The sequence below is a fragment of the Branchiostoma floridae genome, chromosome 15 (genome assembly GCF_000003815.2).
Source record: "Branchiostoma floridae strain S238N-H82 chromosome 15, Bfl_VNyyK, whole genome shotgun sequence".
Taxonomy (NCBI): domain Eukaryota; kingdom Metazoa; phylum Chordata; class Leptocardii; order Amphioxiformes; family Branchiostomatidae; genus Branchiostoma; species Branchiostoma floridae.
Genome location: NC_049993.1, coordinates 12,404,170 through 12,425,803, shown reverse-complemented (window position 1 = coordinate 12,425,803; position 21,634 = coordinate 12,404,170). Strand labels below are relative to the sequence as shown.

The window sequence follows — 21,634 nt, the reverse complement described above, 5'->3', positions numbered from 1 at the left end:
AGGACTTTGGTGTCTTTTTGAGTCATGACACCTTTTTCTTAAAAACAGAACGAACTTACCTACATATAAGTTTGGAATATTCTGAGTGTGACCTATGAACTTTTGTTGTTGGTTGCGTAAAAAGTGCTCACTGTCCTCCACAAATTCTCCGCAGTTTTACATCTTTGTAGTTGGCTCTTGAAGGTCCATTCCTCTTTAGATTCAAGAGAAAGGGTCTTCTCTGAAGGGTAGGTATGTTTCTATCGTTTAGAAGTGTGAAGGTCTGCTGGAATATCAAAATGTAAACCTTCCCCAGCATAGTTGTGTGTGTGTGTGTATTTGTGTGTGTGTGTATTTGTGTGTGTGTGTGTGTGTGTGTGTGTGTGTGTGTGTGTCTGTGGTAAGCTCAAATGAATATGTGTAATGGGTAACTTTTAGGGCAGTTTACATAAATTTTTCATGACTGGAAATGTAGATTTATTTTTTGGAAAAAAGTATATCATGGAGACCAAATACTCTATTCTACTCAACATCTGTACTTGCCCTTGACCATAAATTGATTTGTGTTTTATATACCATATAGCTATCACCTGAAGGAGGGCAGGTATACATCACCACTTGCAAATCTTGTTCCTAGTGATTGGATCCACAGCTCACGATGTCGTCAGTCCGCCATGTGCGAGAGGTTCAAACCCTGTACCGGCAGATCCTCCGCCTGCACCGCCGCCTCCCCACACACTTCCGAGCCATCGGGGATCAGTACACCAAGGACGAGTTTCACAGACACAAGAAAGCCGGGGCAGCCGAGGTCCAAACATTCATGAGAGAATGGAAGGTACATTTCATTCATTACCTTCATGAAACGTTTACAATAGGTACTGTTTTGGGTGTGTTTGTGTTTCTGTAATTTGGATTTTCTTTCTGCTAGTCTCGTTCAACTCAGAGTGACGTGACAGGAAGCAAAGGTCTGAGTTGAGTATTTCATCAACTTTGTATGACATTACTCGCAGACATTCCAGGTCATGAGGTCAATGAAACTTTCTAGTCAACAGGGATGTATTGCTTTTGGTCTCGTTGTTTATGTTTTTGTAGGTATATCTTTTCCATATTCTTGTTACGTTCACCTTAGACTTTAGAGTGACAGGAAGTGAGCAATGGACCACCCTGCCATCTACAAGTACAGCAATACTTCAGGTAAACATGGATGAAAAAAGACTTGAAAGCGAAGGAAGGTTCGCCTGGGGTAACCGCTAAGCGAACCCTTTGGTAACCGCAAAGCGACCCCAAACGATGGACCCCAAATACAATGTCATTGAAATTTCTTATCTTTTTCCCCCAGAACTATGCAAAGATGTTACAGGAACAGCTAGCTAAGGATGAGGCTGCCCCTGTTGGGGAGAGTCTTCCCCCAGAGAAGATAGAAAACTTCACAGATGAGCAGCTAGGACAATTGTTTGAGCTTCAACAAGAAACCACCAAGCCAATATCTGAGGAACTACAAGACCTTATTGAGGATGACAAGAAGAGATAGCAGATGTTATTCATGGCAGTCAAATGTCACAGTGTGTATAAACTAGTTTTAAGGTAAAATCTAGTGTCAATGTTAAAAGTATAATGTACTTAATGTATCAATCATTCAATGCTTCTCATTTACATAAATGAATTGAAAAACAGAGGAAAAGATAAATTCGCAAGTTTATCACACATTTCAGTCCCCTTTTTCTTACAGCATGACCTTTGCTTCACCAAGGGCTGTGGTATGGACCTGGTGTCTAATTTCTGTCCATCATGTAACATTTCAAATAGTTAGGAGGAGAGCTAGTGTATTTATGTGTTGGTAGGGATACGTAAGAAAGGTCCAATCCTTGAGTATGTAGATGAATGTTAACATAGATGATATTGCAATGAAATACTGGTACATGTACTTCTTTCTAGGTATGAAGAAAGATACACCCAAAGTACAACCTTCTGAGTGATGGTACATCAGCACCAAGGACAGCCACATGGTTTGCCATGGTTAAGTTTTGTTAGATATTGTAATGTTTATGGAAGAACCTTGTCAGATGAAATAACAGATTTGCTTATTCCATTTATTGTTTGTTTATTACGTACCTACTTACCATTGATACCGTGGAGAAAAAAAAAACACCATAATGATTACAAGTTGCCTTCCACACCTTTAACAACGGAATAAACCTATCAATAACACTGCCAATGGCATCTGTATGGAATTGGTCAAGATTTATTTAAGAGATGTGTTTAATTAGTCATCTATGGCTGTTTTGCTGTGGATCAGTGGTCATTACCACTTCAAGAATTACAGAGTAGCACATGTGATAGATTATGGGTTATGATATCATCATATCCCTATGTTATGATATGATGCAGTTGCCATGCTTTCTTCATTAATAATCACATGCCCTTGTAGAAGACCAGGTGAGTTTTCATGTGGATTTCTTGGGCCGTTCACAATCATCACATGTCCCTGTAGAAGACAAGGTAGGAGTACATGATGATGTATCCTGGGTTCTGTGTGGGTTGTGTGGGTCATTAACAATCATCACATATCCCTATAGAAGACCAAATAGGAGGACATGATGATGTAGCCTGGGTTCTGTGTGGGTCATTAATAATCATCACATAACCCTATAGAAGACCAGATAGGAGCACATGATGATGTAGCCTGGGTTCTGTGTGGGTCATTAACAATCATCACATATCCCTATAGAAGACCAAATAGGAGGACATGATGATGTAGCCTGGGTTCTGTGTGGGTCATTAATAATCATCACATAACCCTATAGAAGACCAGATAGGAGCACATGATGATGTAGCCTGGGTTCTGTGTGGGTCATTAACAATCATCACATATCCCTATAGAAGACCAGATAGGAGTACATGATGATGTAGCCTGGGTTCTGTTGTGGGTTGGGGTCACCACCGTTGTACCAGCCATAGTAACTGACATTGTTGGGTTTGGTGAAGGACACCTGACTTGTCACATCCACCACCCATGGGTTGATCTAGAAGGTAAAATTAAGAGGGAAAAAACATTATACAGGTATACATGTAACAATGTATTTGCTTCCGTCCAGTGCTCGTGCCAACTTGCTCATAACAAATGATTGCATTTCCAAACTAATGCCCCCCCTGGGAGTTTAAGGGCTGTTGGGGGAAAAGCGACTTTCAGTGACTGTTGGGTCTCGAGTTAAATTTCCAACATTGAAATTGATTGCAATAGTACAAATGTACTACAAACTCAAAGCCACTGGCACACTGTCCCCTTATTTTCAAATCCAGCCTGCGGCCTATATTGGCTACATGCACACTTATTGGTTTGTAACTGGGGCATTAGATAGTTAGATAATAGGGATAGAATAGTTCAAACGTGAGAAAGAACAACCAACCTCCTGTCCATCACACCACCCGTCCCGTCCGTACAGCCACGTGCCGTGTTCGTTAGGCGTCACACCCTCCGGCACACGGTCCGCACATCCTAGAGGCGTTCCTATGTAAGACAATTACAAAGATATCTTAAGAATCAAAAAGATAGACCTTTGAAATATAAAGCAAAGTCTGAAAAGAAATTGTTAATCGCACCAACTTTTGGAAATATTTTTTTCATTATGATGCTAGTGCTATCTTTGGCGAGGGTCTAGTTTCTGACATTCAATAGAAAATGTTCATACCAGCTATCTTGAAGACCCTAACGTTGGTGTGATTATTGACGACAAAGTGATGTGACGTCACACAGAACTCTCCACACCCGTTCTCGTCACTTCCGTGTCCGGTGATGACAGACACAACTTTCACCTGTGAAATATGATACATGTATTACACGCAGTGGTACCTCTTTGTCCGATCGTTAGGGTTGTTAGTCTTATACTTTGGAAAACCCTGCCCTGATCACTTTTGCTAGTGGAATTACTTAAATTCCTATTACGTACCTTTTCTAGGATAAAGAAATAAAGCACACACTCGTCAAAAGTAGCTTGTAATTCTATGAATATAAAAAATGATAGACATAGAAGAAACAGACTACTAGAATCTCTTTGCCCAATAGAGGATAATTCTAAAGCTTTCCCTGAAGGTCGTCTTGTAATTAAGAAAAAAAAAACTTTTGAACCCCTGATTTAAAGAAATAATAATAATAAAGAGGGCTGGATTTGCCCAAATTCCTATAATTCTAATTGTATAGGTAAGAAATTGGCTGTGAAAGGTCCTTGACCTGTGTTGCTCCCTTTGGTACGACGAACTGTTGGGGCTTGTACTTCGTGTTGTACGTCTTGTTGAACGTTCCTCCGCGGAACAGGGGGATGATGGAGTAGGGCTGTGTGTTGGCGCTATGGTGGCCTACAAGAAACAAAAAAAAATCAATAGCTTTACTATAAAAAGCTACATAGAAACATTGGAAAGTTGGAAACCATTGGTCCTAAAACTTACATCTGCACGCATAAATCAAGAGTTTGGAGACCTCATACCCCCTTAAACTAACTTTTTTTTAAATTTGAAAATATGTCACCATGAGTAGGGCATTACCATTATAGAGGACACTTTTACATTAATTGTGAAGATTAGATTCTTAGATAATATTCAATGATACGAACAAAACATTGTCTGGACTTGAATAAAAATGGTTAATTTGTGGCAAAAAAACCTCCTGGAGATGCGGGGTATCGATCCCCGTACCTCTCGCATGCTAAGCGAGCGCTCTACCATCTGAGCTACATCCCCTTGTCTGGCACCGAGGCCGAAAATAAACCAGTCATTCCAGTTGTACCGCCATTTGTTTGATTATGCCCATTGATGTTGACATAGTATCACGATCCTTTGCCCAAGGTCGTATTACGTTTCTTGTTACGTCAGTTACTGTTAATAGATATCCGAGTTTGGATGATTCCATTCTTAAAGAACACACAGGGCATAGGGGAGCAGTAAAAGGTATTTCGTTAAAGATTATTGAATGAGTATGAATGTTACGCTTGTTATCTTGGAATACAAACAATGCAAAACAAATAAAGAGAAAAGCTAGGGACATAGTGCAGTGCAGTTCTGTTGTGTGGCAGGTTTACACAGTTGACCGTTAGCACTTCTATTGGCAATATCCGAAAACTTGAAATGTGACCGAAAAATTGTCCATAATTAAAGACAAACTTGGGATGGTGTTTTTTTATAGATAGACCTTAAAGTTGATGTATGCCTTTAAAAGTTCTAGATATTGGTAACAAGGTTAGTTCTGCGTCTGGCGTTATCATATAACAACTTCTACAAGACTCAGAAAGGGAAAAACGTCGCAACGGGAAATGTAGCGTGAAATAACAAGGCCAAAAAGATTAGATAAAAGACAGATAAAACATATTGGAGATGCAGGGTATCGATCCCCGTACCTCTCGCATGCTAAGCGAGCGCTCTACCATCTGAGCTACATCCCCTTGTCTGCCTCGAGCAATGAAACTAAATCACTCATTGTCTGTCCCTGAGCATAATTCATTGTTATATCTTAAGCTTGTGTCCATCATTCGTGACAATCCTTTCCTTTGATTTGAAAGTTACATGTTGTCGACTTGATTGATTGAAATATAAAAATATTTCTACACTGTAGATAAAGTATTATTTACAAATATACCATGATCGATGATTTTACTTTATTATATATATATATATATCCTACTAAATCCACTGAAACTTAGTATTTCGGATTAAACAAATTACGATACTTAAAAGTCGGGATAAAGAAAAGGAATGGAAACTTCGAATATTTTTTATAAATACAAAAATACATTCTTCAAATATTTCTGGAAATAACAATGATACTTGGAATATTTGAAATAATGACAAAGATACTTCAAATATTTTGGAAAATAGCAATGATACTTGGAATATCTTGGACAAAGACAACAGTTTTTCGAATGTGTGGGATAAAAAACATGAGTGTGAGATAAACGATACTACGAATACTTGGAGCAATTATATTTTGAATAGTTGGGATAAAAACTAATAGTTGGGATAAAAGACATTGATTCTTCTATTGTACGGAATAATGACAATGATACTTTAAATAGCTGGATGAAAGTGTCACCTTGTTTCCCCATGAGCCCGCTGAAGCGCACGTTGAGACTGGGAACCCACGGCATGGCCCAGGGGACAGTCTTCATGGTGAAGGTGCACACGTTAGACGTGAAGAGTGGGAGGAGGGGCGTGATCGGTGTCAGCCATCTCCCGATACGCCTGAAAGAAAAAAAACAACGATTTACAGAAGCGCATAAACTATACATAGAAAATATCTACACATAATGCCTTAGTAATGCATGCGTATTTCAAACGTTTGAACACAAAACAGGACCAACTCATATCGAAATCAAAGTGTACAACGTTCAGTCATGAACGTTAACCGTGGTGAGGGGCAATTCAAACTCAGTCACGTTCGGGACCACATTCTTTCTACTGCAGCGCCACCTAGCAAGTGGAAGAAGAATCGGCAGTGGTCGTTGAAAATTTGATCCGTGTATACCTTTGTATTGGAAGACATTTAAGGATTGTACTGTTTAGCATTAGATTTCTTTTTGTGTTTCTTTTTATACCTTCTAAATGACGTGATCCAGCGGCCCAGCTCCATACCACAGAGCGGGTGCCCCTCGTCACAGCACACGTACAGCTGGATGGTGTGGTCCCAGTGGGGGCACGTGTCGTCTCTCGTACCCGGGCAAGACAGGGACATGTCCAGCTCAACGTTAGAATACTCCAACATTTCTGACCAATGGAAAGTCGTAGATTGTTAATTGTTTTTGGAGGGAGATGTTGTGTTGCCGAAACGTGTACTGATACAGTCACGGTATGGTATATGCTTCGCAATATGAACATTTGACGGCTAGATATAGAGGTGGCAATGTGTATACGGTCATATTGCCCAGTGTTGCAGCAGACAGCGTAAACTTTGTCAAAATCACAAGCCCAGGGTCCTGTGTTGTTGTTTTTTGGTAATCGATTCTGAATGATAATATAATGGCAGTGATAAAAAATAACTAACAGTCTGCACTTAGAAAGAAACAAAAATAAATATGAAATCTGTAAACGTCAATGCTTATAAGAAAATGTTAATAGAAAAATGGAGATACACGATAAAAAAGAAATGTAGCTCCCCTCACTGAAGCGCAACATTAAACTGCAAAATAAATCTATGAGACAAAACATATTGGAGATGCAGGGTATCGATCCCCGTACCTCTCGCATGCTAAGCGAGCGCTCTACCATCTGAGCTACATCCCCTTATCTGTTTCAAATATCGAAAATAAGCCAGTCATCCCAGTTGTTCCGCTTCTTTGTTTGATCATGTCAATTGTCGACTACCTTGTGCATTACGAAGCGAAAACCCAACCTTTGTCAAGCAAACGTTATCAAACCCCAAAACAGTCACACGTCCCCCAAACAGTCACACATCCAAACTAAATTGTTTTCATTTAATTTGACGTTGACTTTTACTTTATTCAGAATGTAGATAGCATAGTCGAACTGTCACATGATTTTAATGACAGTAAATTAGATTAGTTTGTCATTCCATATTTAATTTACTACAATGCTTTAAAAAAAATAGTTTCCGTGCATTTTAGTTTTTGTATGCTATTGTTTCAAGACCTACTGTTAAGGCTTTGGCTGATTCGTGAAACTACTTTAAGGCATTTTTGGACACAAACCTTTAACTGAAGGCAGCTTGACAGTGGCCACCACACCCTTGTCTCCCTGCATGACGGTGCGGTTAAACACGTTGATGACCTTTGCCTCACTTGCAAGGTTGTGATACAGGTCTGTCTTGTAGTTAAACCTTTCAAATTTAAAAAAAAATAACGTTTATTTAACGGTCTGTATGCTTGCATGTGTACTTATGTGAATGGTAATAGTTAGTATCCATAGAACTCATAAGATATAAAACATCCATTTCAATGAAGCTGTTCCATAGACGCAGACACATTGATATGAATTTAGATTTTACTGAAATCATATGGCTTTACATTATAATTAGCCTCGAAACAAGGCACTTCGACACTCATCAACTCTGCACAAACCTAGTGCACAAACACTAAAAAACATCCCACGAGTCTTGGTTTCCAGGCTTTGTAAATAATGATTAATCGCACGTACCATTGTGCCTGCCATGTAAAGAAGAGGAATGACGGATAAAGAAGCCAGCCTATCTCGGCCAGCTTGCCCTGGGTGTCGATAGCGAAGTAAAAGTTGTCCGAAGGGGTCGTCTGAAATGTTACATTGACGGCGCCGTTTCTATGATAAACAAACAAAAATTCATGATGATATAAGTAAACGCGTTTAGCTTCAATGATAGTTCAATTTTCAAATTCGTTGTGATTTTACATAAATCAATTGCACCAGTTTGCTAAGATTTATTAACCTTGAGACACATTAAGACATGGAAATAAAGTAAAATGTTGTTAGATGGGCTCTAGTATCAAAAAAAGTACCAGTCACACAAGTTCGTCTATATGAGTTTTATATTGATATCTTATTGCTTTAAATAAAGATTGTGGGAAGAATTTATTCTTTACTTTGAACCACCGCTGTTCAGTCTGGTTATCTGATTTTATTTATTATTAAAAACTGCTTCATCGCCCTCAAACTTAATTTGCATGAGCTGAAAAACTTGCAATACGCAACTTATTCGATGATTCGGACTTGAACATACGCACAGTTGTGACTGACCCTTAACCCATAGCTTACTTGAGTGCGTCCTGTATGTTGACATCCCAGTGCACCATGGTTGCCCGGATGTTGAGGGGGTGGCCGCACTCGTCCCCCTCACAGTTCATGTCCTGGAGGGGGGTCCCGGGCGGTGCGTACACTAGCACACCAAGCGCCTTCGAATTCATCATGTTACGAACCTACAGGGGGAAAATTTTCTTTTCTTTTCTCAAGTTCAATGGTGTCCTTTAAAACTGTGATATAGTCACTATATTGCCGTTTTAACACTTTGTTGAAATCATTCTTCTGTGATTTCTAGCTCTTTCCATTGTAATCAGTGTATTCAAATGGATGAATGGATTAACGAATGTTTTATTACGCTGTTATGAAACTACACAGAGTATCAGCCTTTATTGACTGAAATGTAGTGTTATTTAAAAGCGATTCAAGAAGATACATACATACTCTATACATTACAAACCCACTTTTAAGATGTATGTGTACTTGCCTTAATGCTTATTGGCGGCGCTAAAACTTTGTCGTTAAAAAGGTCAACCAGGTATCTGGTATTTAGACCATGGAGACTCACATTACTTTACTTTGTTAGGTTAGTAAACGCAGACCAACCTTAGTGAAGAAAGAACAGTTGCCCGCGGCAGACACCCATGCGATGGAGTTCTCCACAGCAGGTGCGCCTGCGCAACCGTTTCCTCCGTCAGCAAGTCTCGTGGAGGCCGCTGGGAAGGATCCCATCAGCCAATCATAGCGCGCGTCCAGTCGTTTGAGGATGAGGGGCAGCGGAGACACTGTGAGGACAAAATAGTGGATTAAGATTGTTTAATGGCAAATGGCCTTTCGTTAAGCACATGTAGTCAAACGCAACCTAATATTCCTTTTCAAACTATGTAGAACTGACTGCGTTAGACGGATGGTTGCCACGTGTGTTTTTCCTTTGTGAGGAGGTGTGACCTTCATCAGTTGCAAATATGTATAAAAGTTAGGAGGGGAAAGTTCCAGAAAATGTAGTAGGCCCATGGCGTTTTTATAACAGGGGGCTCTACATTACTCCATTGTTCATTAAAGACAGTGCTGGTGTATTACAGATACAGAAAATGTTTCAACAAAACTAATGACAATGATTGCTGTTAACCTGATGATGTGAAAAGAACCTGCGGCAGGCCACACCCGTGGTCCTCACAGCTCCACCTGTTCATCAGGGCAGGCATCCAGTTCCCCAGCTGGTGTACCGGGGTCACCACGTAGTGTAGGCGGGACATCAGGGCCTTCTTCTCGCCGTCTGGCCTGGAGAAAGGTGCGGTCAACATGTTAGACATGTTTGGAGTGTAGCATTCTAACTACATGTAGTTAATTCTAGTGACGCTAAAGAAGAGTGATGGATATCACTCGAAACGTCTGGAAGTAATTTCCAAATCCAATTGTAGAGGTTAATGTCTAATCTTCATAAACGTATTGTAGGAATCGTTTTTTCAGAGATAACATATTGTAAATGTTATTGAAAGAAAAAACATATACTGGAGATGCAGGGTATCGATCCCCGTACCTCTCGCATGCTAAGCGAGCGCTCTACCATCTGAGCTACATCCCCGGCTGGTCTCAATGACGAATTGTTCAGTGATCTGTTAACGTTGGATGACAATGATCATTGTTTTATTGCATATTATGTCTATAATATCCTTTTATTTCTCATCTAGATTACACATTTGGCGTTCGATATCACTTCCCTACCTGGTGCTTAGCTGAGTGGCTGCCTCCATAAGCCCTTTCATCCAGCGCGCGTCTTCGTAGGCGTTCTCTGACCTCGTCATGAAGACGTAGTGCGTGTTGTTGGGCGTCCTGTCAATCAGCGACACCCGTGACGCGTTGGACGTCCACAGGCACTCCAGGAAGCCTGAGTGGCTGTTATAACCGTGGAAGATGACGGGGTTACCCTTCAGATCATCGTCGGTGAGGACCCCGTCCAGAGTCCAGAGCTTGAACGGTGGTGCCGGGCGGTCCGGCTCGAGATCCGCCGCCGTCCATGAAGCGGCCTGCTGATGACCTTTGGACGGCAGCACGTCGTTCGAATTATCGGGACCATCCTCACTCTCTTCTAGCCATACTTTCTCTGCATCTTCCAGGGCGTTCGAGACAAATACTTTAGCTACATTCTCATGGCCAAAGGCTTGGGAACTCGTGAAGACCAGAATGGCCAGAACAGAGGCTGCCGTTGCCATCATAGTGCACAGCTTCTGTAACACGTACACTGTCGCACGGCTTCGTTCAAAGATTAGAATAGCTGGTAAACAACCCAGCTTGGTCCACTTAAACTTTGCTCCCATGATTAGCATCATGCATTGTTCCAAGTGTGTATTCGTGCTGATATAAGCATCTTTACATCAAAGGCAATATAATATGGAGTTTGAAAATGGAATTGCTGGCTTTTTATTTTACATGCCTGATTCATCAATTCGAAAACGATTTAAGCAAGATATCAGCTAAAATTTAAGATGAAAAGATAAAACCGAGCAGCAAATTGATGTATTGGTTTTTGTTTTCGTTGTTTTTGTATTGTGTTGTCAATGTGATATGGAATGTCAATGTTTTGTGCACCATAACCATTACGAAGTCACGTGACCGAAGAAATGGTCATCAATCTTGAGACGGATTGGGCAAAAAAAACAGTTTGGCTATTTATCATATGTGATTAACAAACGAAGATATGCTTTTAGACCAAAAACTGTTCAGACTGAAAAAATCCTGAACAGACATAAACAAAAAGGAGCAAATTCAATATAGAATTGCCGGTGGTCAAGTATACGTACTGATACCGATCTTGAACATCATTTTTAAAATGTCCCCTTCGCCCTCTGTTCCATTGTTATTCCAGTCGTCATCATATATAACGAAAATATCGATCAAGTTTCATCACCTGCAGCTGTTGTCACACGTCAAATGCAGCTAAGAGCTTGGTTTTCCGATGGCTTGTGTGGACGGGGATGTAGCTCAGATGGTAGAGCGCTCGCTTAGCATGCGAGAGGTACGGGGATCGATACCCTGCATCTCCAGATGTTTATTTTATTTGTGCAGTTTTAGCTTTCGGAAAGCCTACATTTTGCCATTATGGTATTTTTTTGTATTCCAATTTGCATAAATATATAGTTATGCACATTTCAATGTTATGATACTCTAAAGAGTACAACAGTGCCCGTCTTTCGCCCACACGTTTGCTGTGCATGTAATCCGAACAAACTCGTCATAGATAGCTATCAAGTTGCTTAGCTTTCTGGGTAGCTTAACGTGAATGGGGATGTAGCTCAGATGGTAGAGCGCTCGCTTAGCATGCGAGAGGTACGGGGATCGATACCCTGCATTTCCAATATACTTTTAACTGTTGCACGTTTTAGGATTTCCAGACGCTTTTGTCCCTGTATTTTGTAGTTTCGGGCTTCAGTGAAGGTAGCCGTGTTTTCACACTTTCCTATATTAAGATACTTTTCAACAGAACCACAATACTCTGACTATTCCACACAGGCCAGAGACCATTGATATTTTCCTGCAATCCAATCCAACTAAATCCATGCAATTGAAGTCAGTCTACTACATGTACATGTTCAATATTGTTCGCACAATATGCTAAACTTCCTTCCAACACTACCTTTGTGTCGGAAGAAAGTTTAGCGTTGTACTGTCGTTACTACCAACAAAGATAAGCTTCCTTAATGTACATACTTATTGTATCAAATTTAACAATTCCTATAATCACAAGATAGTCACAATAAGTCACGTTTTATACATATACATATATATTTATTTATCTATTTATTGTACGATATTCAATATACTTCCAACGCATCCCCTATAGTCTTACCTGCACAACAGTACACTGTAATAGGTAAAAACTGTTAGCCATGCCGAAAATTACCGGTGTTACTCTTCAAAATACAACAAGACTATCCTTAACTGCATATAACTATCAGAGTCCTGCGCCAATGCAACCACTACACTCAAACAAAAATATTCAAATTTACAGAACCATACTTCATGATAAGACACTGCCGGAAATTACGGAGAACACATTTTCGCAAAGTACTCCTTTATCTCATTAATTCTATACATAAGAAGATTTCAAATCATCTTTTACCGACAATGATGAGATGTAATGCCTCAATGTCATTAATTCTCTATACGAATGAATCCTTCTTATGTAAAATTAATGCGAAAACGACATCTTATCTCATCGATTCTCAACTAAGAGGAGATTAACTTCTTAAAGTGAAATAGTTGGGTGATTCTCTAGTAACAGAACATTCCAGCAAAATAACAACACATGAAAATAGATATGTAACTGCAAGTTAAACTACATTAGGAACGCAACATTTTTCTACATTAGGAAAGCAATATTTTCGTGAAAAAGCAGCATGTTTCCCTGTAGCCTTTGTCAACTTTCTCTCACACAATACTATACAATTTGGCTCGCCCTATAGTATTGTGTTTCCAAACAAATGCACAGATTTACAATATCAGCTAATATCCAACCTAAGGTCTGATTGGCTACTGGCGGAAGAAGGAGAAAGCAGAATCACACACCAGAAAAACAATATGTTTGCCCTACGAGGAAAAAATTTAACATGATTTTCCATACAAACTTTCTCGTCTTAACTAGATAAAGAGACAACCAAGTCTAGTAGATTGGCGTCTCCGCTAATGATTATTGACGAAGAGTCGTGCAACACCGCGACGAACCTCCTTCAGACGGAACCCGTAGATAATGGGGTTGATAGCAGAGTTCAAGATAATGAACATCATCATGCCATACACGGTAAGCAAGTTTGTTGAAAGCCGAGCCAGTTCGACGAAGATTGGCATCCATCCCACTAGGAACACGACTGTGATGATGACGATGGTGATGGCGGATTTCCTGTTGACGCTCGGCTGAGCGCCCACAGCGGCTTCTTGTGCAGCGATGGCTTTCATGTGCTTCCACAGACACCGGAAGATGCCCAGGTTGAGAAGGAAGATTGCCGACATCGGGATGAAAACAAACACGAGGACAACGATTACAATATTTGAGGACAATCCCGAACCTAACGGGACGCATCCTTCCTCAAAGCGACGTCCTGTGCAGTTCGAATCAACGTGTGGCATTACCGCCAGCAGCAGCGACCACATCCACACGAAAACGATCACGACCTTGCACTTGCCGTTGGTGACGTTGTTGACGTAGCTCATCCCGTGCACGATGAACCAGTAGCGCTCAGCCGTCAGGGCCACCAGGCTGTAGGCGGAGGACATCCCGGAGAGTAGGATTGATGACGAGCGGAGACGCAACATGAAATCAGACGGGACGGTATCCGTTGCTGCCACGTACATGAGCCCACTACTCCCGATCGTGAAACTTATGCCGGTCAAAACGTCGCCTGCTGCCATATTAGCCATGAGAATGTAGGCGGGCGTGTGGAGCTGTTCATGCTTGATGATGGCAGCTAGCGGGAGGCTGTTTGCCGCGGCTGACCAGACACCCAGACAAAGAGCGACGCCTACGAAGAACAGAGACCAGGTAGATTCGTACTTTTGAAGAGGAAAGGACGTTGGAGGTTCGACACATTCGGGGACGTCCGGAGTTACATCTTCTCTTAAACCAGAGCTGTTGTCGAGAGACAAACCATTCAGGATCCGTAGAGTTGAATTGTTGGCTTTGTCACTGACCTGGTTTGTAACGTTCAAGTCCGACCAACAATCTGGACTTACTCCAACGCTGCTACTTGTCACGAGAAGACCCAGCAACACCGCCATTACGTAGCTGCCTCTGTACATCATCGCTCCGCCGTGAGCTACAGTCTATCTGAAACAAAGAAGATGGCGTCTCATATAAATGGCGTTTTCAATTAATGCTGCTTCTGACACCTAAGTGGAACTATTTTTATCTTTCCTTTTAAGATTTGCAATTGCATTTTTTGCACCAGCTGATGCCTTTGGATGTTTCGTATTTCCCGACCTGTTCCATTTTAGAATATTGAAAATGAGACATTTGCGCCACCTGGGTGGACGTAATATTACCTTTTTTGAAGTACGTATTTCAATTACCCGCGGCCAAGATGTGTCTTCTTGGTCTGGGACATTATGGCCTCTTTACAATCTGCTCTCTGGCCTGCTCAGTGCAGAGCTAACGAGATCATGGTATATATAAGAAGAATATATATTGCACGACAACTGTAACATATTACAGCTATCCCCGCCTGTCCTAATTTTGTAACATCATGGTTATTGTCTGGTCATTTGTATCTAGCAGGAGAGACATCAAGATTTGCACTGATTTAGGGCGGGGAGGTTTAGCCTGGTATCCAGCCGTATTATGCTCTTCGAGGGGACTTGGGAGCCATAGTACGGCTGGATACCAGGCTAGGGCAGTAGTTGAATCTTCAGAATCACGATACTCATCAATGTGTTTCAGCTCACCCGAAAGAGTTCGTGGTCTGCGTTGCAATTGCTTCAATCAGACCATCAGAGAATCAGCAGAAGTTCATATTTGTTTCATTAGCTGTTTCCCTGTCTCTCCACGGAGTGTTGATTTTAATGGTTGACTACAGGCGTATACGTATATTAGAATGATCATGATGTACCATGATAGGCTATAGCGGCAAACAAATAATAATCCGTTGTAGCCTGGAGTGCAGCCTTGTTCGCATATAGTCAGCTCCCACAGGGTATAAGTAATGACCTTCATGATCTGGAGCGGACTAAAGCGAACACGGCTGAATTTTTTTTATGCTAAATCCGCTGTGTCACGCGCATTCAACTCAAAGTGAGGTAAATACCCCTAGCGACTATTGGGATTACAAAGTCCATTCCATTTTACAGTGAAAGCATTTCATCTGATATGTTTGCCCTGGACTGGAGTCTATTGAAATCATCTGGGCGAAGGGACAAGACGAATCCACTGGCACTGGTAGAAATAAAAGCAGATTCAAAGCATAAATCTGTCTGATAGGCGTAGTCATATTTGTGTTATTATTGTGTGACATTTCTCTAAAACTCGATTGAAAGGCAAGCTGGTAATTATAAGTTCCCATGGAAATAGATATCATTACACTAAAATAGAATAACACGCGCCAATAACGATGATAGCTTTTCTGATGCCGCTATTTCAAAGACTGCTAAGTGTAATTGTGTGGACGGGGATGTAGCTCAGATGGTAGAGCGCTCGCTTAGCATGCGAGAGGTACGGGGATCGATACCCTGCATCTCCAGTATTTTTTTTGAACTTTTACAGTTTTGGCTTCAGAAAAGGGATTGTCACCAATTTTGTTTGTTTTTTTTCTTTTTTCTTTTTTTTTATCAATTACATTCCCAAGTCAGGATATATTGAAAGATATCCTTCAACCTAAACCACACAGAGTGGACTTCATGAACTGTATAGACTGATAGAACCCATGTTTCCCAACTTCATACAACTAAGTAATATAGACAAATTTATATTCCTTATGAATTTAGACAAACCTTTACTTCTAAAGCATATCTGTTCCTACATTTTCAATATCACAAAGAAACGAGAAGAAGTCGAATTCATGCAGTAGAATAGGATTGTAGATTCATTGTATATATTTTATGTATCTTTTGTTGCGACATGTACTTCGGAACCCAGTGGGTATGTATGTATGTATGTACAATAAAGGTCTTCATTCATTAATCCTCAGTATTTGAAATTATCCCATTCAAGCCAATCAAATCACCTTTGATAACTCTACAAAAACGTTCACTTTCTACGATAAATAGTTATAGGCATCTTACAAAAACATTCAACAACGATGCATACATGTACATAAATATATTTCTGAAAATGACAAATTCTGTTTGATACATCATTTCTATTCCCTTTCGTAGAATTAAACAGCCTATTCTTTCTTCAAGTTGGTAGATGAGTTTGAAATTCTGAATATGACGTACGCACTACTACACACATTATGCTAACGTTATATACATACTACTATATAGCGTGCACGATTAGACTTCTTAACCTTCAAAACCACAAAATATATTCACCATCAGTCTACATGATCTACACAAATGCAAAAAATAAATAGATAATTACATTCTTCTTCAAGTTTACGCCTGGCAACCATAGGTATGACAAATTTGACATTCAGTCCTTTGTCATTATCACCTGGTTGAATAAGTTGCTCTGGTGTTCTTGACCCTTTCAGTCCATCTCTCCCGGCCATCAAAAAGCTCTTGGTAGATTTTGCTTCGTAAATGTAATCATTGACTTAACTTCTCTCAGTTATCAGGGTCTATTTTGGCACACATTCTAACTTGTCCATATCTTATAGAAATAGCTAAACTTTCTTTCCAACACTGAATTAATATAGGGGCGGCATAGACTTTCTGATACTTATGACCCCCTCCTACAAAAGTGGCGTGTTCCTGACGTCACTGCTGGAGATAGAAAGGGTCATTCTGTGAACAAGGTTGACGGAGTTCGACCGAAAATTTAGGGTAAGTCCCTATATTAATTCAGTGTTGGAAAGAAAGTTTAGCTATTTCTATAATGTATTCTACCAACACAGATGAACTTTCATGCTAAGATTGTCCACATCTTGTTGTTTAAACCATGTTTACCATAGTTTCAATATATCATTATCAAAAGGGAAGATATTCCCTGTGGAGCTGTTTTATGCTGTTGCTTCTGATCTACCTATGTGTTTGATTTTCGGCTGTAACTTGTCTTGAGATGTACAATTTCTGAAATTGTAGTCTTTTTTTTGTCCAGTCCACTCCTCGTTATGGCGTCTCCGCTACTGATTATTGACGAAGAGTCGTGCAACACCGCGACGAACCTCCTTCAGGCGGAATCCGTAGATGACGGGGTTGATAGCAGAGTTTAGGCTGATGAAGATCATCGTTTTATACACGCCAACCATGTCTGTAGACATTTGGGAAATTTCGACGAAGAATGGCATCCATCCCACTAGGAACACGACTGTGATGATGACGATGGTGATGGCGGATTTTCTGCTGACGCTCGGCGGGGCGCCCACAGCGGCTTCTTGCGCGGCGATGGCGTTCATGTGCTTCCACAGACACCAGAAGATGCCCAGGTTGAGAAGGAAGATTGCCGACATCGGGATGAAAACGAACACGAGGACAACGATCACGTAGTTTTTGGACAATCCCGCACCTAACGGGACGCATCCTTCCTCAAAACGTCCTGTGCAGTTCGAGTCAACGTGCGGCAGTACCGCCAGCAGCAGCGACCACATCCACACGAAAACGATCATGACCTTGCACTTGCCGTTGGTGACGTTGTTGACGTAGCTCATCCCGTGCACGATGAACCAGTAGCGCTCGGTCGTCAGGGCCACCAGGCTGTAGGCGGAGGACATCCCGGAGAGTAGAAGAGACGAGAGGCGAATGTTTAACACGGCATTGGAGGGGACGGTCTCGGTTAGTACGACGTACAGCTGCAAACCAACTCCCACCACGAAAGTTGTTCCGGCCAAAACGTCGCCTGCTGCCATATTAGCCATGAGGATGTAGACGGGCGTGTGGAGCTGTTCATGCTTGATGATGGCAGCTAGCGGAAGGCTGTTTGCCACGACTGACCAGGCACCAAGACTTATAGTTATGCCTATGTACACGAAATTATCGTCAGAGACGTACTTTTGAAGAGGAAAGGACGTTGGGGGCTCCTTGTTCAGACATTCATCGACGTATGGAGTGACATCTCCTACTAAGGTTGACCTGTTGTCGAATTGACATCTTCTAAAGGAACTGGCGGTGTTACGCTGTGATGAATTGGAGAACGCACCCGTTTCCTCACCTGATTCACCCGTAACGTTCAAGTTCGATCCAGAATCCACCTTTATCCCAGCGCAGTGGCTTGTGGCGAGGAGCACCACCAGCACAGCCAAAATGTAGATGCCTCCGTACTTCATTATTCCGTCATGAGTTGTGGTGTCCTTGAGAAGCAGAATACCGTTGGAGTCAAATGTTTTTCACTTATAAATGCAATGACGTACGCATGGCTCAATATCGCTTCGTAAAACCAAGGACCAAGGACGTCACAAAACAAAGCGTTCATAATTACGTCTTTTCGAGTGCAGCTGATCCCACGATGTCGTCTGTTTTCCCGTTCTTCTAATCTAGACTAATGCGTGGGCAAGAGGGTATTGGCTACTGCTGTCCATTCTGTCATGTCTGCAATGTCAAAGAGCTCCTCAGTAGTATGTATGATAAGACAGCTGCTACACTATTTCTTAAATGAAATTACCATGAAAAAGGACCATGTCTTCCGCTTCTCAGTCTGTCATCTATTCTCCTCAGACGGTGTCAGAATGATTATTTGGCGTCATAGCTATTGACTTGTCTTTTTCATGTAGTAGGAGATACCGTAGGGCATGGCAGTTTCTACATAGATGTAAAGGTGCAAAATCATTAGCGTGGCTCAACCACGCACTTTCGAAGGGGTCGTTTTTCGAAAGGCTTGTTTTCGTCATCACATATAGCCTTGTAACTAAATCCCCATGCCGCCCTGGGATGTTACATCCCCGTTCCTACAAACGTTGGCCTTTCTGACAACCTTTCTTTCTAACTGGCCTTTATTATTACCGTTCCCTAGTGAAAACAGTGGCGGCGTCACGTGTGTGTGTGTGTGTGTGTGTGTTAGATAACCTATAACCCGACTCCAAGACACGCAAAGACACCAGAATTTTAATAATTGGACTACGTTACGTTGGCGGCGTCGCTGCGTTCTATGATTGAATCTTTTATATTCGAATATCATACAAAACGTACAAGTATGACCAACAAGACAATAAAACACACAAAGTGTGAAAATATTACGTTTCTATGGACGAAATTCGTTGTTCTGTCAAATCGTTTGGACGGCAGAGACTCTACCAACATACAACAGCTTTAGATAGTGAGATCTCTGTTGTAAGTACCAAGTCAATTCCATCTATAACGAGGGTTTCGTACATACATGTAGGTACGGTTTACCTGTCTCATGGCCTGTGTCGTGCGGTGAATCTGTTGAAATCAGATGGAGTGAAGGGGCCACTGACGGATCCATCGATGTTGTGATAAAGAACATGAAATAAATGTCAAAATATGCCTCAAGAGCAAACATCATATGAAAAAGTTGTTGATTGAATATCAATCCTATTATGTTTTAAAAGGCAAGCAAACAAAGCGCGACAGTTCAGTTCAGTTCAGTTCATCCGCGACAAGGAACCAAAATCCAGCACTCCAACATACACCAAGTGGCAAATACTTAGCCGGTTTACCTTTTCTGACCGAAGTATACCTCAATATAGAGAATGAGCGTATGAGGTGAATGAAATTTGAAGCAAATGAACCTGTAAGTCCTATTTAGTATGCTTGTCTTCGAAATGCCCCTTATGTGCTTGGTTACTAGTAAGTCTACGATGGTATCGAAGTTAAGTAACGATAGACAAAGCGTCAAAACATAATTTGCTTCGAGCAGTAGGAGTGGTTCTTCTCATTGTTCTACAAAAGGCAATTCACAGAAATTCAATTTAAAGGCAACTAAAGTCGAAACGATTGCAAGTTCGCAAATAATCACATCAACTTACCTCTACGTATGCCTACGTTCCAGGTGAACGGGTGTATCCCATAGACAAAAAACGTGTGAAGCAAACAAGTTTGAAAACAATCAAACAAATGTGTAGGTGTAAATACTAGTGTTCAGCGTACTGTTGTTTCGTAAAAGCCTTAGGTTGTCTACAGGAACGTGTTATTGCCTGTGTTACTATGGTACTGGTTGTTGTCTACACGTGCGCGATATTATAATGTGAGTTTCCCAAATTAGCCTCCACCAGGCCTTCCCACGGGAGTACCGGGATCGTAGAATTCGGATCGGCAAATTGGCCAGGCGAGCCAGTTCACGCCTACGCTGGCTATCTTAGGGAGAAAAAAAATTGCTACCAGACAAGGAGGTTAAAGAATTCTTTAACCCGGTCCTTGCTACCAAAGAGTTGGGGGAACATGAGCCTACGTGTGGACTGGCTCCCCTAGCCAATTTGCCGATTTGTTGCCGAATTCTACGCGTAGTCAGTCTGGTATAGACTACCCAAATTACCCTTCAAAAATCATCCCAGGCCAAAATGATTCCCATACGGGAATGGATCCTTCCTTTACCTCTTCCCAATTTTAAACGTCGAAGAAAAATAGACCATTCTACACCCATCTCCAGTGTGAAAATTACCCTTATCCCCAAAGCACAGTAACAGGTGCAACTCATACTTAGCTGTGACGCTGCCTGTGGCCACAAAAAAGGCGGCTTAGTTTGAAGCCTTGGACATGAGAAGGGGATGTAGCTCAGATGGTAGAGCGCTCGCTTAGCATGCGAGAGGTACGGGGATCGATACCCTGCATCTCCAATGTTTTTTTTGTTGTTGTTAAATACTAGTAACATAGCATTTTCTTTTTTTCAATTCATGATGTTATACTGTGGCAGCATGTGACCCAATAGCATCCCTGGTCAATCAGAATTCTGTGCTTGCCAGAGGGTCTGCTCTCCACGGTAAGGGGGCACATGGCCAGGGCATGGAAGCACATCGTCTTTGTTAAATCATTATTGCCATGGCGACGATTGCCTCTTACAGTCTTGCTAGAGGTGAATTCGAACCAAGCCTGGGAAATAATGGACCGAATCTTTAGTCCTGTGGTTGAGCAGCATTTCTTGCCGGATTTTTCCCCACTCTTCCGCATTAGCTTTGGGGTCTCCGGCGTATGCCATCCATAAAATTAAGTCAGTGTGGCCTCACTACAAACATTTTATTACTTCGTCCATCAAAATCTGCTTCATCAAATACTTGCCTTGCATTTATTCAATACTGATTGCTAGTAGTCATGCTTCGCTGAGTTCGCTACGGAGTGTTACAGCATTTTGGTCAAAGGTCATTGACCGCAGGGTAGCTAGGTCAGAGCCTTACATAACCTTTATTAC

The 21,634-nt window shown here is 41.4% G+C and overlaps 3 protein-coding genes and 8 non-coding genes across 20 annotated transcripts; 5 read left to right on the top strand and 6 right to left on the bottom strand.

Annotated features, from left to right (window-relative positions):
* The first annotated feature begins 583 nt into the window (after window positions 1-583).
* LOC118431305 (succinate dehydrogenase assembly factor 3, mitochondrial-like) lies at window positions 584-2,182 on the top strand. The gene is made up of 2 exons (XM_035842425.1): window positions 584-814; window positions 1,319-2,182. Exons 1-2 carry the CDS (start codon window positions 638-640, stop codon window positions 1,508-1,510), a joined length of 369 nt encoding a protein of 122 aa, XP_035698318.1. The 5' UTR covers window positions 584-637; the 3' UTR covers window positions 1,511-2,182.
* A 96-nt stretch (window positions 2,183-2,278) lies between these two features.
* Window positions 2,279-12,301, bottom strand: LOC118431301. Its single transcript, XM_035842414.1, has 13 exons — window positions 10,414-12,301; window positions 9,818-9,969; window positions 9,295-9,473; window positions 8,707-8,867; window positions 8,116-8,253; window positions 7,671-7,798; window positions 6,561-6,729; window positions 6,059-6,207; window positions 4,208-4,332; window positions 3,669-3,792; window positions 3,387-3,487; window positions 2,865-3,002; window positions 2,279-2,712 (listed from the first exon to the last, which is right to left on the bottom strand). The coding sequence occupies exons 1-13, from the start codon at window positions 11,016-11,018 to the stop codon at window positions 2,692-2,694; spliced, it is 2,190 nt and encodes a 729-aa protein (XP_035698307.1). The 5' UTR covers window positions 11,019-12,301; the 3' UTR covers window positions 2,279-2,691.
* Window positions 4,641-4,713, bottom strand: Trnaa-agc. The gene has a single exon. It is a non-coding gene; the product is annotated as a tRNA-Ala (tRNA).
* Window positions 5,339-5,411, bottom strand: Trnaa-agc. Its single transcript has one exon. It is a non-coding gene; the product is annotated as a tRNA-Ala (tRNA).
* Trnaa-agc lies at window positions 7,173-7,245 on the bottom strand. The gene has a single exon. It is a non-coding gene; the product is annotated as a tRNA-Ala (tRNA).
* On the bottom strand, window positions 10,201-10,273 carry Trnaa-agc. The gene has a single exon. It is a non-coding gene; the product is annotated as a tRNA-Ala (tRNA).
* Trnaa-agc lies at window positions 11,660-11,732 on the top strand. The gene has a single exon. It is a non-coding gene; the product is annotated as a tRNA-Ala (tRNA).
* Trnaa-agc lies at window positions 11,971-12,043 on the top strand. Its single transcript has one exon. It is a non-coding gene; the product is annotated as a tRNA-Ala (tRNA).
* Window positions 12,302-12,437: 136 nt separating the features above from the next.
* On the bottom strand, window positions 12,438-21,630 carry LOC118431303 (melanocortin receptor 5-like). Of its 10 annotated transcripts, none has more exons than XM_035842423.1 (3): window positions 20,259-21,630; window positions 19,663-19,722; window positions 12,438-14,509 (listed from the first exon to the last, which is right to left on the bottom strand). In XM_035842423.1, exon 3 carries the CDS (start codon window positions 14,482-14,484, stop codon window positions 13,369-13,371), a length of 1,116 nt encoding a protein of 371 aa, XP_035698316.1. In that variant the 5' UTR covers window positions 14,485-14,509; window positions 19,663-19,722; window positions 20,259-21,630; the 3' UTR covers window positions 12,438-13,368. The 10 variants fall into 10 exon arrangements, with proteins under 10 accessions (XP_035698316.1, XP_035698311.1, XP_035698312.1 ...); XM_035842418.1 differs by having other exon boundaries at window positions 12,438-14,505; XM_035842419.1 differs by having other exon boundaries at window positions 12,438-14,505; window positions 19,663-19,692.
* On the top strand, window positions 15,842-15,914 carry Trnaa-agc. The gene has a single exon. It is a non-coding gene; the product is annotated as a tRNA-Ala (tRNA).
* On the top strand, window positions 20,993-21,065 carry Trnaa-agc. The gene has a single exon. It is a non-coding gene; the product is annotated as a tRNA-Ala (tRNA).
* Window positions 21,631-21,634: the final 4 nt, after the last annotated feature.